Raw genomic sequence first — 26762 nt, 5'->3', positions numbered from 1 at the left:
ACCCCACCCAGATATTTCAATATTTCTATTAGTTTTATATCTGACCCTTCAGGTTACATGTATACATTAGTATAAACTGCTTAAGTTTTACTGACAAGCACCTAGCATTAGAATGCAAACTGTTAACTACTCATGTTACCTCCTTTACAGTTCTGTCTTGCTAATGATGCCACCTTAAAAGGATGTGTGCTGTTCTAGTCAATTATACAAGTACAATAACAGGTCTTGATCAATAAAATTGCTAGCATAATAGGAAACTTGGCATATAAAGCTGCTGTCAGTTTGCTGACACATGCACTCATCTGAATGTTCCATTTTCTCAGCAAATTCAACACAGTGAAAGAGCGCACAGAAGGGACAGGACATGTACTAGCTGTGGAGGAGAGGAGAACCTGTTGACACACCCAGTTTGTGCACTTAAATGCTTACTGAAATCAATCCCTGATCCTCATTAAATAAAACAACCTACACGGATTATCACTCTCTAGAACTATTTTAAGTCTATCCTAAGCACCCTTGAATTCTATCATTCTTTTTAACTTTCTATCTAAACTGTCAAATTTGTACCACAAAAGCACCACTCAGTGTGGAAACAATCTGCAAAAAGAACTTTCAGAGCACCCATGCCACTGAAAACTCAAGGGTCACTTCCAAGGGAATCCTGATCTATTTTTTAGGAGGGCAGCATTCCCCCTGCAGCATAGTGGGGGGGCACCACCACATCCACCAAAACTCATTTCTACTCTACTATTGCATAACAGTGTAGGTAAGGGCAAATATTACCAGTAATGAAAGTGGCTTTCAATTTACTTTGCTGCATCAGCACTTAAGAGCTTGAACTGGCAGGTCTCAAGTGGCAACCTTTTACTTCCAGATAGGGATTTTGTTGTATGCACTTTTTCTGGATGGCACTATAATGATCTAAATAACTACAGGCCTTGAATATTTCCAAATTAACCTCCCCTACTTGCTTTGCTTGAAAATGTCTACAGTAAGTTTTTATTTTCCTCCACATAACGTCTGACAAAAGTCTGATCATCCCAGAACTCAGGATGGGAGTCTCCAAGAACTGCATGGAGGAAAGCAGTTCTGTACTTCCACACAGGTAACATTTCAAAATTAAGTACAGAGTCGCACCTAAGCATGCACAGTGTCCATCACGCTACATGACCCTCTCTTCAGGCAGCTTGATAAAACTGCTCACATGCATCTTTACATTTCTGCTTACATTAGGCAATTCCTTACATACACTTCTCCTTGGGGTTTACCGACCAAGCGCTCTGCAAAGAGAATTAGCGAGAGGGCTAATCCCAGGATACTCAATCTGTATGTCCAACTATGCTTTATTCTACCAGGACAAATTACAAGCTGCTGCCCAGAAGGTATATCCAACTAGGCCAGAATGAAGCAGAGTCCTATTTTGGAAAAGCTAGTCTTGTGAATGCACTATCAGCACAAAAATGAAATGGTTATAGTAACCCAATGCCAGTGACAAATGCATCTGTACCATACACTGTGCATAACAAAGCAGCACAATGCATTAAATGATCTGCATTAATTCCAGAAGTTCATTCTTACCCAGAAGAAAAAGTTGAACGTAAACAACAAGTACTTCAGACATATCGTCCCACAAGTTTCTTTCTTCTCGTCATATTCTTTCATCTTTCCCATTTAGAGCGTTTGTCTGAAAGATTATCAAATTTTTTTATCAGTAAAAAGGAACTTCACAGAATGCAATGTACCATTTTTAAAATGCTCACATGTTGGTAATGTCAAAGCAAACAGAAAGCAATGCTAAGAGGAGAATGTTGACCAAAACTGCATAAATCAAAGAATCACTGGCAGACATTTAGTGCAAGAAGGCCATAAGGAAATATTTCCAAATTCAGTAAAACCCATCTGAAAACAAGTTAATGTTAGAATGAAACCCCGCATGTATCAGACATGTTAATTTTGCTAACAAACTGTTTTCTATTGCAGAAAAGCACTGCCTTCTTGTAAAATTCTCCATTTTCTAGACTGACATGAACCTTTTACACAGCTGTTCATCGTAAATTTCTTATGGCTATTTTGTTCTTGTACCGATTTGTCATCAAAATGTACACCTTTTAGTTTTCCTTTCACTTCCACATTATGGACAACACAGTTTTACAGCAGTCTCTGATCATAACCACATAGCTGTGTGTTCAATAGGAATTCAAGAACTTTCACTTCAAGAAAGTTAAGTCTGGTTGATGAATTTACAGAATCCATGTTGAGATTCAAGTGGTTATGACTGGAGACCCAATCAAAGTTTTAAAATTCATGCGATGTGTTAACTGTCCCAGTGCTACTTTAAGAGACAGCGTAGCACTGCAAAGTGCCCAACAGTCCAGCCACACTGAATGGCAAGTGTAAATGAAATAAGGGAATTACTGCAGATTTCAGTTTGATAACAGAAACATGGTTTACAGGAACTAACTAGATAACATTTGTGTAACATGCCTGAATTATCTACCAGAACTGAATACAGGTGGCTACTGGAGTCTCTCCCTGGTTCACCACTTTTAAACAACCCCATCACCACTCTCCAGGAGACTAGACAGTTTCCTCCACTTATAACCTCAGAAGTTAAACCAACTCGGGCCCGAGACATCAAGCCCCCACAACTAAACTTCCACTGCCCTAATCACAGCTTCTCTATCCTTGCACCTAAATTATGGCAAATCCTTCCCTCAGCTATTCAACTACTTTAAATTCTGTTCCCCAACTCAAGCAATTCATATTTATTAAACAAACTGATGCACTTGCCACAGTAGTGTAGTGCATATCATCTAAACAAGCCTTGAATACATCACTACCTCTGTGATATCTCTCTTTGTTCTAAGACAACTGCAACCTAAGATTCTTCTCTTCATCTTCAGGCATAAGCAGACATGCTCTAGAACAAATACACATTAACACAGCATAACAATACATATGTTTAAGACAGTGGGGGCTAAATCCATTTAGACAAAATTTTTTGTAAAACTGTTTTTGACACCATGAACTTCCTCTCTAGGATTTACTAAACTTCCAGTATTTACTGAACACTTATGGTGAAATACAGTATCTATGAACCTGCAATGTACAAGTGTCCCTACCTTTACCTTGTTCTGTCTATTGAAGTCTGTGGCATTTTTAAAAAACAAGAGCTTTAGTCATTTAACAATAAGAGAGGTCTTCAAGCTTCTTTAACTTCAGAAAATGGATGACAAAGAATGTTTTGTATCCAGTTTTAAGTGAATGTAGGAAATGTCCGTATTGTGCTTCTTGTAGGATTCAAGGTCAGCAGGAGTCTGCCAGTTCATAATCTAAAATTTACCAAGGCTACAACCCCCCACCCCTTTACGCATACTCTGATACAAAGGATTCCCCCTCTATCTCTCTGTAAGGAGCAAGCATGATGATGAGAACCCAAGAAGGAAACAATTAAAATAAAAGCTTCCTGACCAAACTGAAGAATCCAAGAGAAAGACAGACAGTGGGTTGTACAGGAACATGGACCAGGTCCTACACATATATATGAAAGTTATGTACCTGCCATCATGTCTGACAAGACTACCATTTTCTTCTACTCAAGGGAGAAACCTAATTTTATCATTGACTGGATCCTCAAACATACCTCTAAAGATTAGTTATCAGGAAGGACAAGTAGAAATGGAGATCATTGAATATTAACATGTCTATGCCCATGTTGTTTTTGCGTCTTTCGGCTTAACCCGGTTAGGGTCGCCACAGTGGAACTCTGGTCCGCTAATGTTTGGTAGTGGATTTTTATGTGACGAGTTACCAGCCCTGATGTACAACCGTCAACAAAGGCACGCCCATTCACGCATGTCTCCACACAAGACGCTCTAGCTGAGAATCAAACAGGACAACGTCTTGCTGTGAGGCGACAATGCTACCGCAGCAATGTCTATGCCCATAATAACTAATAATTCTTTAATAGTAATTATAGTTATGACAGGAGACATGTCTAGGGATGATTTTCTCCGATATAGTTAATGATGGACTTCAGTCAGTGATCAAAGCCACATTTGACAAGATCACCCATAAGGAGCGCTGCCCAATTGATAAAGTATTTTATGATGCAAATATTAGAGTGAATTGCTAAATATACTAATACTAAATTCCCAGATAATACATAAACAAGAGCACACTGCAGCATAAACAGTGATGCAAGGCCAAGGTGAACATAATCCAAACAAACACGAGGTATACAATTATGGAAACATACAGACTGTAAACACATGAAGACAAACAGTTTTAGGTAATGTTGTACATCAGCAGAGAGATGGAAACAGTCAGTTTAGAGATTCATAGCATACTTCATTAATAAATACAGTTACAGCCAGAGCAATAAGCACAGCTTACATTTACACTGCCAGACCCATCTCACTAGTGTGAATGCAGTCAGATAACGTTTTCATTTTATTTTTTTTGGGGGGGGATTATGAGAATTTCATTTTAAGAGATCCTCACTGTACAGTTACAATTGTGACTGCATCCAGAATGGGTTTTTAATTCAGTATTTAGAGATGAACCAAACAGATTGTTACACACAAGAAATCAATCCACAGAAAGTCCTAAAGATACAGCAGGATAAGTGTATAGGCAGAATATTAATGCACTGTCTACTGCACAAGTGCCCACAGCAATACATTTTTATGCAAAGTTGTTTTGTTTAGTGCACAAATACTCAAATTCTACTGACCACCTTCTTCAGACAATTTTTCTTGATGCAACTTTTATGTTTACTATACTCTCCCTTTATTGTTGGTCACCCCACAGAAATATAGGTAGCAGACTGTGCAGGCACCTGTTTTTAGCCAAGCTCCATTATCTCTGACTTCAGAGTATCACTAAGGCAGACCACACTTCTATCCTTCCACTTTTTTTTCTGTCCACTTACATGGTACCCAGGCTACAGTTCTCTCAGCCTACTGTATTACAGCTCTTGTGTTACTAGACTGTTTTATATAAAGTGGTGATGGCGAACAGTTCTTGAAAATTTTGTAAAGCACATTTTCCTTAAGTGGTCCAAGGATCACAGCTACTTCAATATCACTTCACCTCCCTGAGGTAGGATCATGAGATTGGGCTTTTGTTTGCATGCCAATACTCAGCCTGAGGAAAATCTCAGTTTATCACAGGACTCTCACATGTAACAGTTCCAACAATTTCAACTGAAATCAAATTCAAAATCTGGACACGGTCTGCTTCTACTGCATCATTTACACCGAGTGCAGTGTCCAGTAGCCAGTCCGTCTTACCCACAACATGGTGGTGTGGCTCCAGTGCTCTTTTACAGAATACTCTGCTTAACCTCTCCAATACTGAAAAAACAACTCTTCCTGGATCAGTAGCTGAAAGAGGTCTGCCTTGGGCTGAAAGCTTGTTCCTTTGACAGAATTTCCTTTGTTCCTAACCACTGAATGGTCAGTGAGGTACCCATAGACCAGACACACAATATACTCCAGTATTTCTTTATTTTTTTGGACTTTTCTGAATAATTAAAACTGTAACATACACTCTCTTATCATACTTCGTTCCTGGCATACCTGTCCCTAATATAACATTTCCGTATTTTTTGCAGGGCAAAAATATTATGAAACTACAGATATCCCCCAACTCTGTGCAGTAAGCTTCAGGAGGCAGTGCCTCAAACAGAGAGACACTTTCATGAACTAGAAGGAAACTATTGATCTACTAAAGTGAAAGATAAGAGTTGGGTAGTTGAACCAACTCAATGAACGTCTTGCAGACCAAATTCAAAGGCAGAATTCGGGCGGGTGTCAAAGTTGTTCTGAATATTAGGCACTCATATGTCACATGCTTTGCACATAAAACCTGGCACCTAGAAGGTGTAAAGGCTCTGGTATGCTGGCCAGATTTCAGCTAGTCTTGACAGGAAATTGCAAGAGTGAAGAATACTGCAAAAGTGATAAAGAAGGACATCTAATGCTACAATCAAGAGGCTACTCAAACCTACCACCCTGGCCCCACATAAAATGGAGATGAAGATATTAAACTAGCAGGAGTCTTATCCTACCCAGTGTCAATCCTAATAAATAGATCAATTAAGGAATCTTGTTCCACACCATATACTTCTTACCTCTGCACAAAGGAGGAAATCCAATGACACCTCTTAATACAGGCCTAGAGACAACTTCTCCCCTCTGTCAAAGATAATAGACCACAACACACCACTACAACTGCACTTCTAAACTTTATCAGTACTGTCATCCAGAGGAGGAATGATGGCAGCTAAGTCTCAGCAACATTCTTGGACCTGTCCAGAGCATTTAACACTGTATCCCATCAGAAACTATTATCTCTAATTATTTTCATTGGGCATAGTCTCATCTTCCTGGTTCTACAGCTAATTAACAAACAAGATGCAGGCAGCCAAATGGAAAATGGCATATATAGCCTTGTCCCTGTAACAGCTAGGATCCTCAAAGGCTCAATATTAGGTACTCTGCTGTTCAATATCGCCACCAACAATCTTCACACTCCACAGAACATGCATCCATTATACAGTATATGCAGGCAACTCTACATTAATCTGTTCTGCAAATAATCTAGATCTGCAACATTAACACAGGAATCCCTTACTTCCAATGAGGCATGATTAACAGACTTGATTACTATTAAATCCCCAACAAAACGGATACTATTCACCCCAAAGCAACTAATTTCCCACAAGCAGTAATTTACCATCACCTCCTCAGATAGAACTAGTAACCAACAGCCTATTAGGAGTCATCACTGATGACAGTATGAAATCTGACCACTACATAAACCAAGAGAGAGAAATTGCCAAAAACTAAGCATCCTCTAAGATGAAACTGTACTTACAGCCAGAACATCATTTTTCCTTCTCCATGCCTTTTTTTATGCCATCCAGAAATTAAACCGGCATTCCACCTCACACTCCTCATTAGATCAGTGTTACAACAAAATAGCCAAATTCACCTCAAATAACAGCTGCCAAACACACCACTGTATACCACTAAAACAACTCCAGTGGCTCAAGTTCTGACACTCCCTAACTTGCTCACAATTAGTGAATACCCACAAACTCCTATACCTACCTAAGAAGTGTCAAAGCCCAAGCAGCAATTTCCAGCAGTATAACCACACCAGAACACTAGTGCTCATCAATGAACTATTAATGAGCGTAAGCATACAAAAAAGAAGTTATGTACCTACCATTCCAAGTTCCACATTTGCTGTCTTTCATCTTGCCTTCCTTCCTGCTGGTTGGGTTTGGAGCCGATCCTTGGCTCCAACTCGGCTGATTTACTATAGTTCAAGAGCTTTTACTGGCTCGAGGCTAACCCCTATCCCAACATGCCTAGCGGTAGCTATCCAGATCTCATTTGTAATAGCCCACACTAGACATACATAGCAAAAACACAAATTTTACTAAGCTCTTAAACATTTAAGGTTAGGAAGGAAAGAAGAAAAACAATGCATGGTTAACTAACCTGGTATGTCAGCAGGAAACTCAGCCAGTGTAACCAGTAAAGGAACTCCTCTCGATCCTCCAAGAAGGGGGAAGGAGGGGGGGAACGCAAGGAAGGAAGGGGATATGAAGGACAACAAACATGGAATGTTGTGGTAAGTACATAACTAAGTTATGTCATCCCATCTTGCCTTCATTCTTGCTGGTTGGGACTGCGTTCCCAGCACCTGGTTCTTGGGTGGCTCACTGGAACAAACTCTTCAAGACCGTGGAACCAAAGGATGCCCTGTTCTGGGAGACCACATCCACTTTGTAATGAGTGATAAAGGTATGAGGATTTGCCCATGTTGCTGCTTCACAGATTGAATCTAAAGGCAATTTGGCTTGGAAGGCAACAGAGGTGGCTAAGGCCCTGGTTGAGTGTCTTCTGGCCCTCACTGGAAGTGTCTTTTTATGCAAAACATAATAACTGATTGTGCCCGACAGCCAATTTGATAAGGTCACTTTCGAAACTGGAGAACCTTGTTTATTGCCAGCAAAGGATACAAACAATTGGCCTGATTTTCTAAGGTCTTTGGTCCTGTGTAAATAAAAACATAATTTGTCTATGAACATCCAACAGGTGGAGTCTATACTCTGCCTTGTTGCCGTAACTGGGGAAGAATACAGGAAGCTCAATGGACTGATTTAAAATTACACTGAATACTTTTGGCAAGAAGGAAGCTGAAACGATGGCAACCAAGAGGAGGGTTTTCCAGGACAGAAATTTCAAGGGGCAAGATGCTGCTGGTTCAAAAGGTGGAAGAACCAGAGAAGCTAAAACCAAGTTTAGGTCCTAGGAGGGGGCGATTCTCTTAACGGGGGCTGTGAAAGAGTTGTACCTCATAAGAATGCTTTGCACAACTTATAGGACATGATGTTGGAACCCAAGTCTCCTACATGAAAATTGGAGATGGCAGCTAGTTGGACCCTAATAGTAGATGCAGCTGCCCCTCTTTCGAAGGTTTTGGCCAGAAAGTCAAGAATCTTGTGAACAGGAGCAGTGAAGGGATCAATGTCCTTACTCTCCGCCCAATAAGAGAACCTCTTCCATTTGCTAGTGTAAATCCTCCTGGTAGCAGGCTTGTGGGAGGATACTAGGATGTGTTGTACAGCCAGGGAAATGTTTGGGAGCCTGGCTAAGATTGGAAGTGGAGGAACCAAGCAGTCAGCTTGAGTGTTTGGAGGGAAGGATGAAGCCCACCTGACTGATGTCAGGAGGTCCAGAACTGGGTCCAGTATCCAAGGCTCCACATGAAGACTGTGAAGAAACGGAAACCATATCTGTAGAGGCCAGTAAGGAGCAATGAGGATGAGTTTGCAACCCAGCAACTTTGCTTTCTGAAGTACCTTCGGAATTAGAGGGAAAAGATGGAAAGGCATAAAGTAGTCCCGGAGGCCAATCCTGAACAAGTGCATCCCTGGGTGACTGTCCTGGAGGGGGAAACTAGGACGAAGTAGCTGCTGCATTTGTTGCTGAGGGGAGTGGCAAAAAGATCACAGCATGGCTGGCACCATTTGCGAAAAATCAAGTCCGCAACTTCTTACTTCAGGGACAACTCGTGAGGCATGAGGACAGCTCTGCTGAACCTGTCCGCTATCACACTGGATTTCGCAGGAATGTGTGTCGCAATCAGAAAATGTTGGGAAGACATTGCCCATTGCCATACTCGAAGTGCCTCCAAACACAAGGGGTAAGATCTGGTCCCGCCCTGCTTGTTGGATGTACCATACCACTGACATATTGTCTGTCTGAATTGCAATAGTCCTGGTAGGTAGAGAGTCGAAGTGCTTGCAACAACAGAAGCACCGCTCTCATCTTTAGAACACTGGTGTGCAAATGGTACTAGTGACGTTGCCACATTCCTTGGACAGTGTCCCAGATAATGCCCCTCCTCACCCTATCTGGGAGGCGTCCGTGGTCACTGTGGCTACTGGATGAGGGTCTACAAAGGGTCTGTCCAGAGTCACCTGGGGAGAGACAAGCCACCACTAAGTCCTTTTTGCAAGTTTCCGTGATCGAGATCATGTGCGACAATGGTAAATCCTGGAAAGACCACCGAGCGAAAAGAAGCCACTGCAGAATCCTCATGTGGAAGCGTGCCCAAGGAACTAGTGTAATTGCTGCAGCCATTGAGCCCAAGACTTGTAATACTGCTCATGCCTGAACTCTCACCTTCTTTATGAGAAACGAAACTTGCTGATGAATGGTTGACACCCTGTCTTGAGGCAGCTTTGCCATCATGCACCTTGTATCAAGTCTGCCTCTATGAAGGTAATAAACTAACAAGGCAAATTTTTCGTAGTTTATGGCGATGCCTAGCTGGGAACAAGTTTGGATTGTGTAGTCCCATGCTTTGATCAGTTGATGCTCGGTGGTAGCAGTGAGGAGCCAGTCGAATAGATATGGAAATACCTGGAATTCTAGACACCTCAGGTGAGCCTTTACCACTGCCATACACTTGAACAACCTGGGGACTATGGTCTGACCAAAGGGCAGGGCTCTGAATTGATAAGGACTGGCTCCCAGCCAGAAGCGTAGGAATCTCCTGGATTGCTGGTCCATTTTTATGTGGTAGTACGCATCCTGGAGATCTACGGAGCACATCCAATTGTCCTGACCTAAGAAGGAAGCATGGACTGCAGTGTTACCATCCAGAACTTCATCTTTTTTACTCATTTGTTTAGCTTGCTGAGATCCAAAATGGGTCTCCAGTCCCCTGTCTTTTCTGGAACTAAAAAGAACCTTGAGTAACTTCTAGAATCGATTTAGTCTGCGGGGACTTCTTGGATGGCTCTTTTTTCTAGCAATCTTTGTACCTCTAGGATTGCTTGATCCTGAAGACTGGGTGGAACATCTGGGATGGAATGTTTTTATTTTGAGGGGGGTAACTGGGAAAAGGGAATTTTGAAACCCCTGGATATTAACAGTACCCATGCTTCTTTCGTGATGGTTTGCCAGGCTGCTGGGTACAGTAGTCTGCCCCAGACTGCCTCCAGAGGCAAACAGTCGGGTCTCCATTCAGGAGTGCTAGAAAAGCCTAGCAGAGAACGTATCTCTGACACACTGCTGTTGCGGATCCCCTCTGCCACGTGGGCGGTATCTTCTGTTACTGTTTCCCCCTCTGCCCCTTGGGGAAAAAATGTGCGTGCGTATCAGGTGAAGCTCCCTCGGATTTTCACAACCACATCTTTCCACTTTTCTGACCTTTGGGATAGGGTCTAGATGGAGTGGAAAAATAGACTCCCATGGCAGAGAGTCTTGCCATCCTGTTCACACCTGGTGAGAGTCTTTCCCCTGAGGCCCAAACAAGGATGAGCCATCAAAGGGGTTATTGGTAAATGAAGATGAAAAGTTCTGCAAATTGACAAAGGGCGCATCAAGGAGCGTCTCCGCAAAACTACTCCGGTACCTGCTGCCCTACTCGCTCCATCTGCCGCATAAGAAATGAGCCTCATGGAGGAGTTAACCACTGAAGTCAAGGTCGGACGCCGCCCTGTTCGCAACTCCCTCAGCTGTAGGATCTTGCAGGGTATCTCCTAGCGCCTTGAGGAGATCCCTCTGAAGTTGTGTGAAGTGTGACAAGTAATTCAGTGACCTGAGAGTAAAGGTCGCTGAAAAGAACATATGCTTCCCATACCTGTCCATCATACGAGACTCCTTGTTCGGCAGATAGATGAAGTTTCCGCAAGTTCCTTCTTAGTGGCTGCTGCCACCACCCCCATGGTATCAACAGGGACCCTTTTTGGAAAGGAAGGATTTGTCCTCGGGGGCAGTAATAAATTTGTTTGGTCTCCTCGGAAAGTACAGTTGTGTACACCTACCATAAATGTAGATGTTCGAGTGTCTTGTCATGACTGTAGGGTTCTCCCCTACCGGCAGGCAGTCCTCAGTCGGCCAGAATCCCAAAGTCTGGGTCCGGCGTCGGCTGTTCAGCCATGCTCCCTGATGTCAGAGCGTCAGGAGTACAAAGCTGATAGCCGATGCCATTTTCTCCAGTTTTTCTTGTCCCAGATGTCAGGAGTCCAAAAATGAAAAAGGTCCCATAACCTTTGCAAATACACCTCAGAAGAATGGTGAAATAAGGAAGTACATAAAAGTAAAAATAAGAGGGGACAGGAGGGAGGGAAACCCAGACTGCAACAGTGAAGACACTCGAACATCTACATTTATGGTAGGTGTACACAACTGTACTATGTTCATCGTGTTTCACTGTTGCAGTCATGACTGTAGGGTAGAATCCCAAAGCTGAAAGAAAGGGAGGTGGTCATAAAGAAGAAGGGGCGGCTAAAAGGCCCTGCAGGACTGCAGAGGCGAAGCCTGCCCTAGACTTAGAGTAGAAAAGTAGAGTGTAGTGCTTAGAAAAAGTATGCACTGAACTCCAAGTTGCAGCTTCCAAAATGTCTTTGGTAGGAACTCCCCTGAGGAAGGCATCAGAAGGGCAGCAGCTCTGGTGGAATGAGACTGTATACTCCCTGGGATTTGCTTACCATGGTGTGAATAACAAAATCTGATTCCATTTCCATGAGCAATCCATTTAGATATGGTCTGTTTTGAAATGGCTTTACCTTGGGAACTTAAAGCATAAGAAACAAACAATTGTTCTGATTTTCTGATGTCCTTGGTTCTGTCCAGGTAAAAACGTAGTTGTCTGTGTACATCCAAGGAATGCAAGATCCTTTCCCCTTTATTTTGAAGAGTGGGGAAAAAAGTTGGCAAGTGGATAGTTTGATTTAAAGCCACTTTGGAAACCACCTTAGGCATGAAGGTAGGATTAGTCCTCAAAGATACTCTGTCTTGATGAAAAATAATATAAGGTTCCACAGCCATAAGAGCTTGTAACTCTGAAACTCTTCTGGCAGAGATTAGGGCTAACAAGATAGCTGTCTTCCAAGATAAAAACTTGATGTCAGAAGAGGCAGCTGGCTCAAAAGGAGGCAAGGTTAGTTTTTCCAAAACATAGTTGAGATCCCAAGCAGGAATGGGAGGAAATCTAGGAGGTCTTAAGTTCTTAGCTCCTCTGAGAAACTGTCTCATGAGTTGGTGGGAAAAGATGGGAGGGTCTGTATTATAATGAGCAGAAATAGCAGAGGCATGTATCTTAATGGAAGAGAAAGAGACCCTTGTGTAAGAGATCTGACAAGTAAAGTAAGATTAAGGTAATGTTAGGAAGAAGAGGATCAAAATCCTGAGCCTGCATCCAAGAACAAAATCTTTTCCATTTTCCTGCATAAGATTTTCTAGTGCTAGGACGTCTAGCTTCAAAAATGACATCCATAATCTGCTTGAGTAGGAAGGAAGAAATCAAAGGCCCTGGATTAACCAGGCCGCTAGGCTGAGAGTTCTGACATGAGAGTGTAGAACCTGACCCTGATGTTGGGACAGAAGGTTCGGAGACTGAAATAAAACCCAAGGGGGCTCCAGACATAGGTTTGTTAGAGTTGGATACCAAAACTGTCGAGGCCAATTTGGAGCCAGCAAGATTATCATCTTGGGCTTGTCCTGTTTTATTTTCAATAAGACTCATGGAAGAAGAGGAAGAGGCGGAAAGGCATATCCCGAGAGGTTCCTCCAACTGAATGACAGGGCATCCACTTTCCAAGCTTCTCTGTGGAAAGTCCTGGTGCAAAAAGTTTGAAGTTGATGATTGAGATGGGATGCAAAGAGTTCTATGTGAGGACATCCCCTGACTGCTGTTATCATCCTGAATATTTTGGTGTCCAGCATCCATTCGTGTGGATCCGAAAGGTTTCTGCTTAGACTGTCTGCCAGGAAGTTTTGTTTCCCTGGTAGAAACTGAGCTTGAAGATCCAGATTGTAAGCTAGAGTTGCGTTCCATAGATCCATGGCTAGCCTGCAAAGGGCATAGGAATGAGATCCCCCTTGCTTGTTTATGTACCACATAACTGTGGTGTTGTCCGTCTGTATTAGAACTTGCCCTGGTTGTAAAAGGTTCCTGAAAGCCAACAGAGCTTTCTGAATGGCTAACATTTCCTTTAAATTGATATGCAGGTGCTTCTAATCCTTTGTCCAAAGGCCCTGTAGACAGTTGCCCTGAAAATGGGCTCCCCAAGCATAATCTGAGGCGTCCGTGGTTAGAATCCGAGTGGCAGGAGGCAGACAGAAGGGCTTCCCTTTGTTTAGAGCACATGCCCTGGACCACCAAAGAAATTTCTTTTGGAGGCAAAAAAGGACGGTGATCAGTATGTCTAAACTGTGGCAATGCTGAGACCATACACTTTTTAGGTACCACTGTATTTTCCTCATGTGTAGTCTTGCATATGGTATGAGAAGGATGCAGGAGGCCATGTAACCCAAAGCCTGCAGGAATTTCCTTGCAGATAGTTGAGTTAAAGTTGCTAGGGTTTTGAAAGATGAGGCCAGCTGTAATTGTTTTTCGGATGTCAGAAATGCCATCTGGGTTGTGGAGTTTAGAAGGGCACCCAGAAAAGTTATCTGTTGTGATGGTATCAAATTTGACTTTATGTTTACAGAGAATCCCAGGAATTTGAGGAGGTTCTGTACAAATTTTAGATGCTGGAGTAAGACATCCTTGCTGTCTGCCTGAATTAGACAATCGTCCAGATAAGGGTAAATTTGAATTCCCTTGAGTCTGCAGTAAGCTACTACTGGAGCCAGGCATTTGGTGAAGACCCTGGGCGCAGTAGACAATCCAAAGGGCAGCGCAGAGAATTGAAAGTGCCTTGGTCCGGCCTTGAACCTGAGGTATTTTCTGCACTCCTGCCTGATGGGAATGTGTAAATATGCCTTCTTTAAATCCAAAGTTACCATCCATGCATCCTTGGACAGCATTGGAAGCAGTTGCTGTAGAGTAAGCATCTTGAATTTTGGAATCTCTAGAAAGGTGTTCAAGACAGACAGATCCAGAATGGGTCTCCATGAGTTTTGCTTCCTGGGGACTAGAAAGAGCCTCGAGTAAAAACCTTTTCCCATCACTGAAAGTGGAACCAGTTCTATGGCATTCATAGCCAACAGAGTTTCCACCTGGTTTTAGGCCTCCGTCCATTGATGTTTTGGAAGGTCTGGCCATCCGCTTGGCCTTGGCAAGGTATGAAAATGGAATTTGTAACCTCTTAAAACCACATCTAAAACCCACTTGTCTTGGGTTATTTGAGTCCAATTTTGATAAAAGACAGTATTTTCCTCCAAGAGGGGCTTCCAGGCAAGAAGTTCCTGAAGCCCAACAGAGGAAGTCATTGAGTTTGTTTCCTTTGAGATTGTGACCGGTCCTCTCCTCCCCTAGGGGTGGAAGCAGTCCACTGTCTTGGTCTATAAGCAGCTTGTGATTGAGGCCTCCCTCTGGAACGTCTGTATCTACGCCTCTGAGGCCTGTCTGAAGTGGGAAAGGACCAATTTTTTGAAGGCCAATTCCTGCTAAATCTAGGAGGCTGTACTTGTAAGAAATCTTTAACAGTTTACACGGATTTCGCCTTATCCTCCATCTTTTTAATCACCTCTTCTGCTTTCGATCCAAACAAAACATTAGGCTGAACAGGAGCATCCAATAATTTTGCCTTTACCTGTTCAGGTAAATTGTGTTCCTTTAGCCATGCATGCCTCCTGATAACTGTGCCAGAGGCCGCAGCCCTACAAGAAGCCTCCAAGGCATCAAATCGACAGTGTAAACCATGCTTCTCAACCTGTTCAGTGGCATGCAATAAGTCATGTAATTCCTCATCATCTGCACAGGCAGAAATGGAAGTAAGCTTTTGTTTTAAGACAGACAATAGAAATTGCTGGTATTTAAACATATGAAACGACAGTTTAAAGCCCTAATGGACAAAGTAGCAGAAGTGTACACCTTTTTGCCCCATCTTTCTAAGGATTGAGAAACCTTTTCAGTAGGAGTAGGATTTTTGGCAGAAGCGGCCTTAGGACCCTGAGAAATGGTTTCAGGTTCAGCAGAAGGGTTCCTGTATAAAAACTGATGGGAATCAGGAACCCTGTAATATCTATCAGGCTTAACAGGAGCAGGAGGAAAAAAGAGTCAGGGGTTAAGTTAGCCTCCGAAAAGTCATCATCCACAATATCCAAAACAGGAGGAATAGCCAGGGGTCTGTGTTTGGGAAGAAGAAGAAATTCCCTCAGCCTTTTCTTGGATTCCGAATAATCCTGTCCTTCCCAGTAGAAATGTTCCCTCATTTCATGCAAAGTTTCCCCAAAAGAGAAATCCTCAGGGGGAGAACCTGAAGGAATGGATTCTTCAGCATCAGAATCCTCATAAGGAGGGAAAGAATATTCCTGATCAGAAGAAGAAACTGAAGAAACTGAAGCCTGATCAGAGGAATCATAAGAAACATCCTGCCTTGGCCTTTTGTCTGGAGGGGGATGAGAACCCCTAATCATAGTAAGTAAATCCTCCACCATCTTGAGTAACTGTTTCTGTGACTTGGGAGCCGGTTCAGAAGAAGCCTGTGTAGAAGTCTTTGATTTTGAAGGAGTCTTTGCCTTTGGCTTTGCCTTTATTAGAAGCTGAGTAGGCCTGAAAACCCCTTCGGAAGCCGGTACCTGCACAGCGGCTCCGGACCCATCCGAAGGAGCATTGTCCAAAGGTCCTGCAACAGAAATATTTAAAGGCCTGGTTGGCTCCTCATGAGAGTCCGTTTCGGCCGTCGGTTCTGAAATGGCAGACGACAGGGGCTGCAAAAGCGCCTCACTGACGACGGCCGAACCTGAAGCTGGCTTCGCTTGTGCGCCATCATCTGATTTGGACCTCGGGGGCCTGTCTTTATCCTTGCGACATTTGTGAACTCCGGTAGCCGGGACCGTATCCGACGACATTTTGTAGTTAAAGCGCCTACCGAAGTAATGAAAAGCAAAATCGTACTTTCGCTTAATAGTACGTTGATTGAATCTAGCACAAAACCAACAACTAGCTACATCGTGGTCAGGGCCCAAGCAAGGAATACAGTAAGAATGAAAATCCTTATGAGGTATTTGATTCCCACATGAAATACAATTATTAACTTTTTCTGACATCGGAGTGGAGGAAGAAAAAAGTTTCCCCAACGGGGTACTTAGCTTTGAGTGGAGAAGAAAATCTTCGGACCGAAGTATATCAGTAAAATTCGTCAGGAGTCCGCCGACCGGCAAATGCGAACTGCTATCGCCGCACGGCAAGAAAGACTGGAGAAAATGGCGTTGGCAATCAGCTTTGTACTCCTGACGCTCTGACGTCAGGGAGCATGGCTGAACAGCCAACGCCGGACCCAGACTTTGGGATTCTGGCCGACAGAGGACTGCCTGCCGGCAGGGGAGAACCCTACAGTCATGACTGCAACAGTGAAACACGATGAACATCTGGTTCCATGGTCTCTGGAGTGCTCCATGCCTTTAGACTCTGGTTCCATGGTCGCTGGAGCACTCCAAATCTTTTGACTCAACGGACAAAAGTGGGTCAAAAGTTGGAGACATCCAGGAGGTAGAGGGTCAAGAAAGTACAGTTTTGTACCTACCATAAATGTAGATGTCCGATAGGTATGCATCTGCAGTCCTTACATATGGGTTGCCCTGCCTCGGGCAGCCCTTCGGTCGGCCGGATTCCAAAGTCTGGGTCCGGCGTCGGCTGATGTCGCCCCTTTCCCGACGTCAGAGCGCCTGGGATATAAAAGCGTCAGCCAACGCCATCTTCCTCAGTGTTTCTTGCCCCAGATGCCAGTTGCCCTCTAAGTAAGGCTAAATTTGGAGAAATGAAAAAATTCCAAACATGCACAGTAATAAACAAATACACCACAAAAGATAACCCCAGCTAGCTAAAATGAGGGATATGTACCCATAGTATATCATAGAGGGGTAGGAGGGAGGGAAAACCTGACTGCAGATGCATACCTATCGGACATCTACATTTATGGTAGGTACAAAACTGTACTATGTCCTTCAAGGATGCATCTGCAGTCCTTACATATGGGTAGAGTACCATAGCCCAGCTGGGGGAGGTAGGACCTAAGAAAAGGATGGTGTAGCTAACATGCCCTGCAGGACTGCACTAGCAAAGCCTGCTCTGGATCTGGAATATAAGGGCAAGTTGTAATGCTTGGAAAATGTATGCACGGAGCTCCATGTAGCAGCTTCTAAAATGTCCTCTGTAGCCACCCCTCTTAAGAAGGCTGTGGAGGTGGCTGTTGCTCTGGTGGAATGGGGCCTTATGTTTGCTGGCACAGCTTTTCCATGAAAAGAGTAACAAAACCAAATGCAATTTCCTATCCATTTTGAAATTATCTGTTTGGAAATTGCTTTTCCTTGTACACCAGCAGCATATGCTACAAAGAGTTGGTCAGTTTTTCTGTAAGTCTTAGTTCTGTCCAAGTAGTAGCGCAACTGTCTGTGGATGTCCAAAGTATGTAGAAGTTTTTCTCCTTTATTTTGTGGATTTGGAAAGAAAGTCGGCAGGTGAATAGCTTGGTTCAGTGAGACCCTGGATACCACCTTTGGCTTGAATGAAGGATTGGTTCTCAAAGAGACTCTGTCCTGATGAAAAATGAGAAAAGGCTGTACTGCCATGAGGGCCTGTAACGCAGATACTCTTCTTGCTGAGGTTATGGCCAGAAGGAAGGCAGTCTTCCAAGATAGGAATTGTAGCTCTGAAGATGCTGCTGGTTCAAATGGAGGAAGAGTTAATTTTTCCAACATGAAGTTAAGGTCCCATGTAGGCACTGGAGGTTTCCTTGGAGGGTTAATGTTTTTTATCCCTCTTAGAAACTGCCTTAGTAGAGGATGAGAGAATACAGGTGGATCAGTGTTGTACTCTGCTGAAATTGCTGAAGCATGAATTTTTATGGAGGAGTAAGAAAGGCCATTATGGAGCATTTCAGCCAAGTATTCCAGAATATGTGTAATGCCCATGACTGTCGGATCTTGACCCTTTGTGGCATTCCAGGTACGAAATCTTTTCCATTTTACTGAATATGCTTTTCTTGTGGAAGGATGCCGGGCTTCCATGATGATATCCTGTACCCTTTTGGATAGTTTATCCTGGGGAGGAGTCAAGATATTTTCCAGGCTGTCAGCTGTAAGGTTTTGAGGCTGGACTGCAGAGTCTTGTAATTGTGTTGTGTCAGTAGAAGTGGCCAAGGTTTCGTGCGTGACATGCTTCTTAACAGTGGGTACCAGTGTTGTCTTGGCCAGACCGGGGCTATCAGAATTACTTTTGGTTGCTCTGTCCTGATCTTCAGTAAGACCTTGGCCATCAGTGGCAGCGGTGGGAATGCATATACTGTTAGAGTATTCCAGCTGAAGGAGAGGGCGTCCACTTTCCATGCTTGAGGATGGTATGTCCTTGTGCAGAATTTCCTCAGTTGATGGTTGTGGTGGGAGACAAAAAGGTCTATGTCCGGCCTTCCCCATAATTTTGTTATCTGGAGAAAGATATCTGGGTGCAACATCCATTCGTGTGGATCCATGATGTTTCTGCTCAGGCTGTCCGCCAGTACATTGTCTTTTCCTGGTATGAACTGGGATTGTAGCTCTATATTGAGTTTTAAGGAAAGCTCCCACAGATTCATCGCCAGCCTGCAAAGAGGGTATGAATGGGTACCTCCTTGCTTGTTTATGTACCACATAACTGTGGTATTGTCTGTCTTTATTAACAGGTGACCTTGGTGCAGGAAGTGCTTGAAGGCCTCGATGGAATGTATCACTGCCAGCATTTCCTTTTGGTTGATGTGCAGATGCAATTCTTTTTGTGCCCATTGTCCTTGAATGCATCTGCCCTCCATGTGTGCTCCTCATCCATGATCTGAGGCGTCCGTTGTAATGGTTTGGCTGGTATGTGGCTTGCTGAAAAGCAGGCCCATGTTTGACTGGCTTGCTTTTGCCCACCACAGGAATTCCTTTTGAAGGCATGAAATGAGGGGGATCAGAGATTCTAGGCTGTGACTGTGCTGAGACCATAGACTCCTTAGGTACCATTGTAGTTTCCTCGTATGCAGCCTTGCTTGTGGAATCAGAAGAATGCAAGATGCCATGTAACCCAGGGCCTGCAGGATTTTCCTTGCAGTTAGCTGGGTTTGTGTTGTCAGATTCTTGAAATAATCCGGTAGTTGTGCTTGTTTTTCTTCTGTGAGAAAAGCCATCTGGGTGTTTGTATCCAGTTTTGCACCCAGGAAAACGTTGGGATGGAACAAGTCTTGATTTCTGAATGTTGACTGTGTATCCCAAGGCCTGAAGTAGTCGGATGGCATAGTTTAAGTGTTTTACCAGTGTTTGCTGGCTGTCCGCTTGTATGAGGCAGTCGTCCAGGTATGGGTATATTTGAATCCCCTGAAGTCTGCAATGTGCAATTACTGATGCCAGGCATTTCGTGAATACTCTGGGCAGTAGACAAGCCAAATGGCATTGCTGAGAATTGATAATGCTCTGAACCTGCAAGAAATCTGAGGTGTCTTCTGCAACTTTGTCTGATAGGGACATGCAGGTATGCCTCCTTGAGGTCTAGAGTTACCAGCCATGACCCCTTGCCCAGCATGGGAAGGAGTTGCTGTAAGGTCAGCATTTTGAATTTTGGCACAATGAGGTAAGTATTCAGTGCAGTCAAGTCCAGAATAGGCCTCCATTGCTTTTCTTTTCTTGGAACAAGGAAAAGTCTGGAATAAAATCATTGGCCTTGTTCTGTGAGAGGAACCCTTTCTATTGCTTTCATTTGTAGTAGTTTGGAAATTTGTTGTAAAGCCTCTGCCCTTTGGTTTGGTGGCAGGTTCGGCATGCCTTGTCTTTTTGGTAATGTATGAAAGTGGAACCTGTATCCTTTGTCTATTATTTGCAGTGTCCATTTGTCTTTTGCAATACTGTGCCAATTTTTTGAGAATAAAAATAGCTTTCCGCCCAAAGGTGCTTCCAATTGAGACCTGGTTGGCGGGGACAAAGTCAAGTCATTGAGATGTTCTTTGTGTAGTAGTTGTAGGCCCTGCAGTACCTCTCTGGTTAGGAGTCTGCCATTGACGCCCTCTGTAGGAGCCCCGAGCTTGCCCTCTACCTCTGGCACGTCTGTTTCTGCCTCTTTGAGATCTGTCTGTGTCTGGAAAGGACCAATTCTTAGAAGGCCAATTTCTGCTGAATCTTGGTGGCTGGACCTGGAGAAAATTTTTGACTGTTTGTACTGATTTAGCCTTTTCCTCAAATATCTTTAAGACCTCTTGAGCCGAGGAGCCAAATAACTTTTGTTTTTCCAGCGGAGCATCCAGTAGCTTTGCTTTAACATGGTCTGGCAGAGTTTGTTCCTTCAGCCAAGCATGTCTACGTATGACTGCACCTGTCATTGCTGACCTACATGAAGCTTCCAATGCATCATAACCACACTGCAAGAAATGGTTGCTAACCTGTTGAGAGTTATGTACCAGATCCTGAAGTACCTTGCAATCTAGGGGTTCAGGCGAAGAAAGTTTTTTATGCAATTCATCTAACAAATACTCTTGGTACTGTATTCATATGGAATTGACAATTTAATGCCCTCATAGAAAGAGTGGAAGAAGTATACACTTTTTTACCCCATCTCTCTAAAGCCCTGGACTCCCTTTCAGAAGGAAGAGGATTTTTTGTAGTGGTGGTTGCAACCCCTTTAGGGCCCTGAGAAATAGTTTCTGGGTCAGCAGAGTGGCCCTTGTAAAGGAAATGATGCGAGTCCGGGACCCTGTAGTACCTGTCGGGCTTGATAGGAGCCGGAAGAAGGGAGTCTGGAGAAATACTAGACTCAGAGTACACATCATCAATGACATTTAAAACAGGAGGAATAGCCAAAGGTCTATGCTGAGGTAAATGCAAAAAAGTCCTTAACCTCTTTCTGGAATTGGAGAATTCCTGGCCCTGCCATTTGAAATGCTCTCTCATGGAGTGAAGTGTCTCCCCAAAGGACAACTCTTCCGGAGGAGAGGCCGAGGGAATAGATTCCTCTGCATCAGAATCCTCGTAGGCCGTAAAAGCCTCCTCCTGGTAGTCTGATAGAGCAGTCTCATCTGAGGCCTCATCAGAAGACTGGGGATCTGAGTGCTCAACCCTGGGCCTTTTGTCTAGAGGAGGTTGAGAACCCTGTCCGGATGGGGCTGAGAGCCCCTAATTAAGGAAATAAGGTCCTCAGCTAGACTTAAAATCTGTGAACCTGTAGTGGATCCCTGAGGAATAGCCTTGGGAGGGAGAGATTTTGGCTGTTTAGCAGCTTTAGCACGGGTAAATGCCTTAATGGACATGGATGCAGGAGGCCTGGCTGCCCCACGTGCTGGAGTGGTTTTATCTAGAGGAATGGTGTCAGTTGTCTCCAGAGCACCAGTTTCAGAGGGGAATTCTATGACCGACTCAGAGGATGTCTCCGGGACCGAGGTTGTCGGTTGTGCGGTTTCGGTCGGAAGCACTAAGGATTCTGTTTCAGCAGAAACCGAGACACTCGCTGTAGGCCTAACCATGGTTTCGGCTGAAACCACAGACCGCGTGTGTCGGTCCTTGTCCTTCCGTATTTTGGTTAAATGAGTAGTCGGAAGCTCCAACAGCATCTTGTAACAGTAACTATCCCCAAAAAATTCCTCTGCAAACTTCGACCGACGCCTAAGAGTGCGTCTATTGAAGGATGCACAGGCTGCGCAGGCCAAGACGTTGTGGTCTGGGCCTAGGCAGGGGAGGCAGTAAGAGTGGAAATCCTTATGAGGTATTTGTTTCCCACAAGTTAAACAATTATTAACTTTAACCGTTTGATCTGACATCGGCTGAGGCAAGAAAGAGTCCCCAATGGGGTGCTTAGCTTTTTGAAGTCTTCGGTTAGCTGAAATTACAGGAGCTGGCCGACCGGCACTTGCGAACTGCTTCTGCTTCGGGCACCGTGCAGCAAGAAAGACTGAGGAAGATGGTGTCGGCTGACGCTTTTATATCCCAGGCGCTCTGACGTCGGGAAAGGGGTGACACCAGCCGACGCCGGACCCAGACTTTGGAATCCGGCTGAATGAAGGGCTGCCTGAGGCAGGACAACCCATATGTAAGGACTGCAGATGCATCCTTGAAGGACATCCAAATGCATCCAGCTAGACAGACTCATCCTCACAAGGGGCTAGGGACTTCCAGGCATCCCTCTGTCTAAGGATTTCCAAGTTAACCGAAAGACAGACATCCTCAGAGGGGGACCGTGGGGACCCTTCTGACTCATCAAAGTCTGTGCCTGATGAGATGGACTCTGGGGAGACCAGATGCTTCCTCTTACATTTTTTTTCTTCTGAGGGACCTCCTCAGAGTGTTCCGGGTAGGTTTCGGAAGAAGTGGGATTGCCCAATAGGGCATAGGTTCCCTATGCTTAAAGGCAGGAGGATGGTCAAAGACAGGCACAGGCATTGAGGGAGAAGAAGCGAATGCGGCAGAGGGTGGAGCGGTCTCAGGAGACAGCACGCTCATCACCTCAAAGGCACCATGGTCTCGAGTCGACGGAACCTTTAGCTATGAAAAGCCCGGAGATCTCCTGCAAACAGAGAGCAACAGCTCAAAGGCTGATGTGGGAGCCGAGCTCACCTGCACCGAATCTCCGAGAGGGAGAGCAGGGTCATACAAGGGTCCGATGCTACTTTCCCCCCTTGGTACCAGCAAGAGAGCTTTAGTGCCCAGATCCCTCGATGGACTGAGACATTGTGGAGATCGGAGCAGGTGCCAGAACCAATAAAGTAGTAACCAGAGCAGATGGTTCCACCACCACGACCTCCACGCACTCTGGCTCAGAGCTCGAAAGTCAGAGGGGGAATCGATGGAGCAGCTGGTTGTGCCAAAGGAGCCAATTCCTTATGGGCTGGGCTCGGTAGTAGTGCCTGTGACTTAAGGAGCCTATTGAACACTCTTCTCCACGTCATGATCCGAAAGTCTGGAGGACCTAGAGGAGTGAGAAGAGGACCAGTGACTGCCCGCTCCAGACTGCAGCAAAGGAGATTGTGGGGCAGAGCATACCAGCTCCAAAGAAGGAGACCTTTTTCTTTTATGGGTCCGGACTGGCTCCGAGGACACTGATGGAGCCACCGGAGACTTAGCTTTGTCACAGCCAACAGTGGGAACTGACAGAGCCAAAGGTTTCACAGTGGATTCTGTCTGTTCCAAGCTCGGAACCAATGGCTTAGTGGATTTTTTTGGACACTTTAGCTGGCTGAGGACCCTGAGACAAAGAATCTTAAGGGTTCTTCAGAAGGCCATGCAAAATTTACTGATTATTTCTCTCCTGCAGGACTCTGGAACTAAAAGCATGACAGATAGAGCACGAGTCCTATGTCCTGCAGGTAAACAGCCCCTAAACAGTATACACAACTCATGTGCCCATCCATAAGGGACATTTTTTGGCAACACGAGTCACAATTTTTGAACCCAGAGGGTTTCGACTCTTTAGACATAGTGGATAATTTGGAAGAAAAATTTGCCACAGCGAGAAAACAAGGCTGTAACAGCTAACAGCACATAACAACTAAAAACTACTAACAAGGCTGTAACGGCTAGTCCAAACAACAAGAAAGGAAACCACTCTTTTTTTTTTTTTTTTTTTAAAGAAAGAGAAGAAAAAGAAAAGGGGGAGAGCTAATGGCATCTCCCCAAGTATGAGAGCCTTTAACTTAAACTGCCCCCCTCCCCCTCTGCATGAAATGGCACCAATATCCCAAACTGCACCAAAGCACTAAACGAGAATTTATATAGATGCATGGAATCAGGAATACCTGACAGGACAAAAATCATCCTCTGCATGAAGAGTAAACCTGTCTGGTGGGCATCTGCAATAAACAAACAAACAAAAGGAAAAAACTGCTGTCCAAGACCAAGAAGGAGCAGGTGTCCAATTGGAAGAAATGTCTCCTTAGCCTGAACAAGCAAATAAAAGCACTAGTGAAATCCTCCAAAGCAAACTTTTGAGTCCAAATTAGCCACATCTACTAGAGACAATCATAAGGCCTTCTTCACATATGTCCACAACCTCAATGAAAACACCCACATCTGTTCAGAACTGGTGGTCAAACACACCACATATACAAATGCGGTAGATATAGCAAACTTGCTGGCTGACAAGACAGCGAAAACTTTAACCCTCTGCCCCCCATCAGTAAATCAGGACATCCCCAGTACCTACCCCTTCCCCTTACATCTAGGGAACAGGTCACCACGGCTCTCTCAAAGGCAAAAAATACAGCCTCCATGGGAGAAAATAACATCCTAGGCTGCATCCTACATGAACTCAGGCAGGAACTTACAGCACCATTAAGCACCCTATTCAACCAAAGCCTGAGTACTGGCTTCGTCCCAGCTGAGAGGGGGGCAGCCACAGTCATCCTTTTACACAAAGGTGGAGCGTCCACTGATTCAGGAAATTATAGACCCATCAGCCAAACTAGCTTGATCTGCTAGGACAAGGAATGGATCATGGACCTCATTAACAAGGACATTGGCAACCTCCAAACACTTGATCCCACACAGTTTGGCTTTATCAAGGGGAGGTCATATCTGCTAATTTGGTAAATTTCTTTGCCAAAGCCATGGATGAGGGGAAGACTGCACACTGCCTACCCTGACCTGGCCAAAGCCTTTGACATTATTCCCCACTCGGGCATAATAGGCAAACTCTCTCATCTAGGCATCAACACATACGTTGGCAGATGGGTAGCAAACTGGCTCACTGATAGAACCTATGTAGTCAAAATAGGGGAAGCCATCTCAAGCAGTAGTTCCATAACAAGCAGCGTACTCTAGGATTCAGTCTTAGGGCCTTGGTTATTTGGGATATACTTTTCTGAGGTGCAGGCCAAAACCAGTAAGCTATGGCTGACAAAATCTGCAGCTGACTGCAAGCTAGGTACTGTCAAATTCCCCTAGTGATGTGGACATCCTCTAAGAGGGTCTCACTCGAACAAATGACTTGGCTTGAGGCCATATTTCTGGCACGAGTACCAAAAATGCATCATCATTCCCTTTGGGGAGAGTGACATCCGCAGAAATGATCACATTAATAACATCCTAAGCAAGCAGTCATGAGGGATTTGGGCACCCAGGTTAATAGCAACCTGACTTTTGACCATCATGTTGCTTTTGTTGTACAGAAAGCCTTCTACATAGCCCACCTCATAAGTAAGGACATCTCAACCAGGGTCAAGGAGGTCATAACATCCATGTAATTCTTCCCTTACAAGGCCCATTATTGAGTATAACACCCCTACCAGAGGCACATGCAGCAGGTGGAGAGACCAGAGAGGCTCCTCACCAGGAGAATCCAGGTCCTCAAACATCTACAATACAAAGATAGGCTAAAAGCCCTAGCCCTCTACTCAGTTTCATACAGACTCCTCAGAGGTGACCTCTGTTTGGCATACAAGGCCATCACGGACCCCACCTTGATGGGACTGCTGCATACCCACAAGTTAATCTCCACTCAAGTAATTCATACACGAGGCCTCAACCTGGTCTGTGACATCAACAAGACTTGATGGCGGGACAGATTTGTGCCCCAGAGACTCCCCCATCTATGGAACAGCCTCCCTGTCCACATCAGAGTACCTCTTTATCCACTTTTAAGCGCAACCTGGATAACTGGATGGGAAACAGAAAATATTCCTCTGGGATCCCACCCGTGTCCCTGCTGGACAGGGGCACCAGGTGCTGATTTGTCTAAACATGGGCTAATCTCTTGGCTAGGCTTATAAGGGTGTCAGGGCCAAAAGCCTAGTAACCCCCTATGATCCTATGAATTATTATATTTGTTGCATTAAACTGGTATAATAATTCAGAAGTACGTTCATTTTTATGATCACTACTTTTGACAAAAAAGGCAGGTTAATTTTGCACCATCTTTGAACATAGTTTTCTATGTTTACTTTCTTTTAATGATTTACAGTTATTTTCAAAGTTTAAGCCCAAATATTTTAAACTATAACTAATTTTTATATCCGTTTCAGGAAAATATCGTTTTCTTTGTGACCAGCAGGGTTTATTGGAAAAATAATTTGTTGAGTTTATTTTTAATTTGGACATCTGAGAGAATTTTACAGTTGAGATAACCTTGTTTAAGTCCGTACTTGGAAGTTCAAAGTATAGGTTCAGGTCATCTGTTATATGCTTACTTTCTGATATATCAGCAAACATGCCTTAATACATGTAAATCAGTTTATCCAGTATAGGTCAAATGCACATAGACTGTAGAACACCTCAGATGAAAAAGTTATGTCTGAAAGATGCAATCTTGTCAGACACCCTGAATGTAATCAAGAATTTCACCAGTCCAATTGT

At 44.2% G+C, this 26762-nt stretch overlaps 1 protein-coding gene across 2 annotated transcripts in view; it reads right to left on the bottom strand.

The window, feature by feature from the left end:
• Positions 1 to 26762, bottom strand: part of CD151 (CD151 molecule (Raph blood group)) — a 598783-nt gene that overhangs the window by 434752 nt on the left and 137269 nt on the right. For both annotated transcript variants that reach the window (XM_044082884.1, XM_044082882.1), the window contains exon 2: positions 1579 to 1684. In XM_044082884.1, coding sequence (XP_043938819.1) covers positions 1579 to 1671 — 93 coding nt within the window. In that variant the 5' untranslated portion in view covers positions 1672 to 1684. The remainder of the gene's footprint in view (positions 1 to 1578; positions 1685 to 26762) is intronic.

The sequence above is a fragment of the Protopterus annectens genome, chromosome 9.part0, assembly GCF_019279795.1.
Source record: "Protopterus annectens isolate FY-2018-M chromosome 9.part0, PAN1.0, whole genome shotgun sequence".
Lineage (NCBI taxonomy): Eukaryota > Metazoa > Chordata > Ceratodontiformes > Protopteridae > Protopterus > Protopterus annectens.
This window is presented reverse-complemented; position numbering and strand designations above follow the sequence as displayed.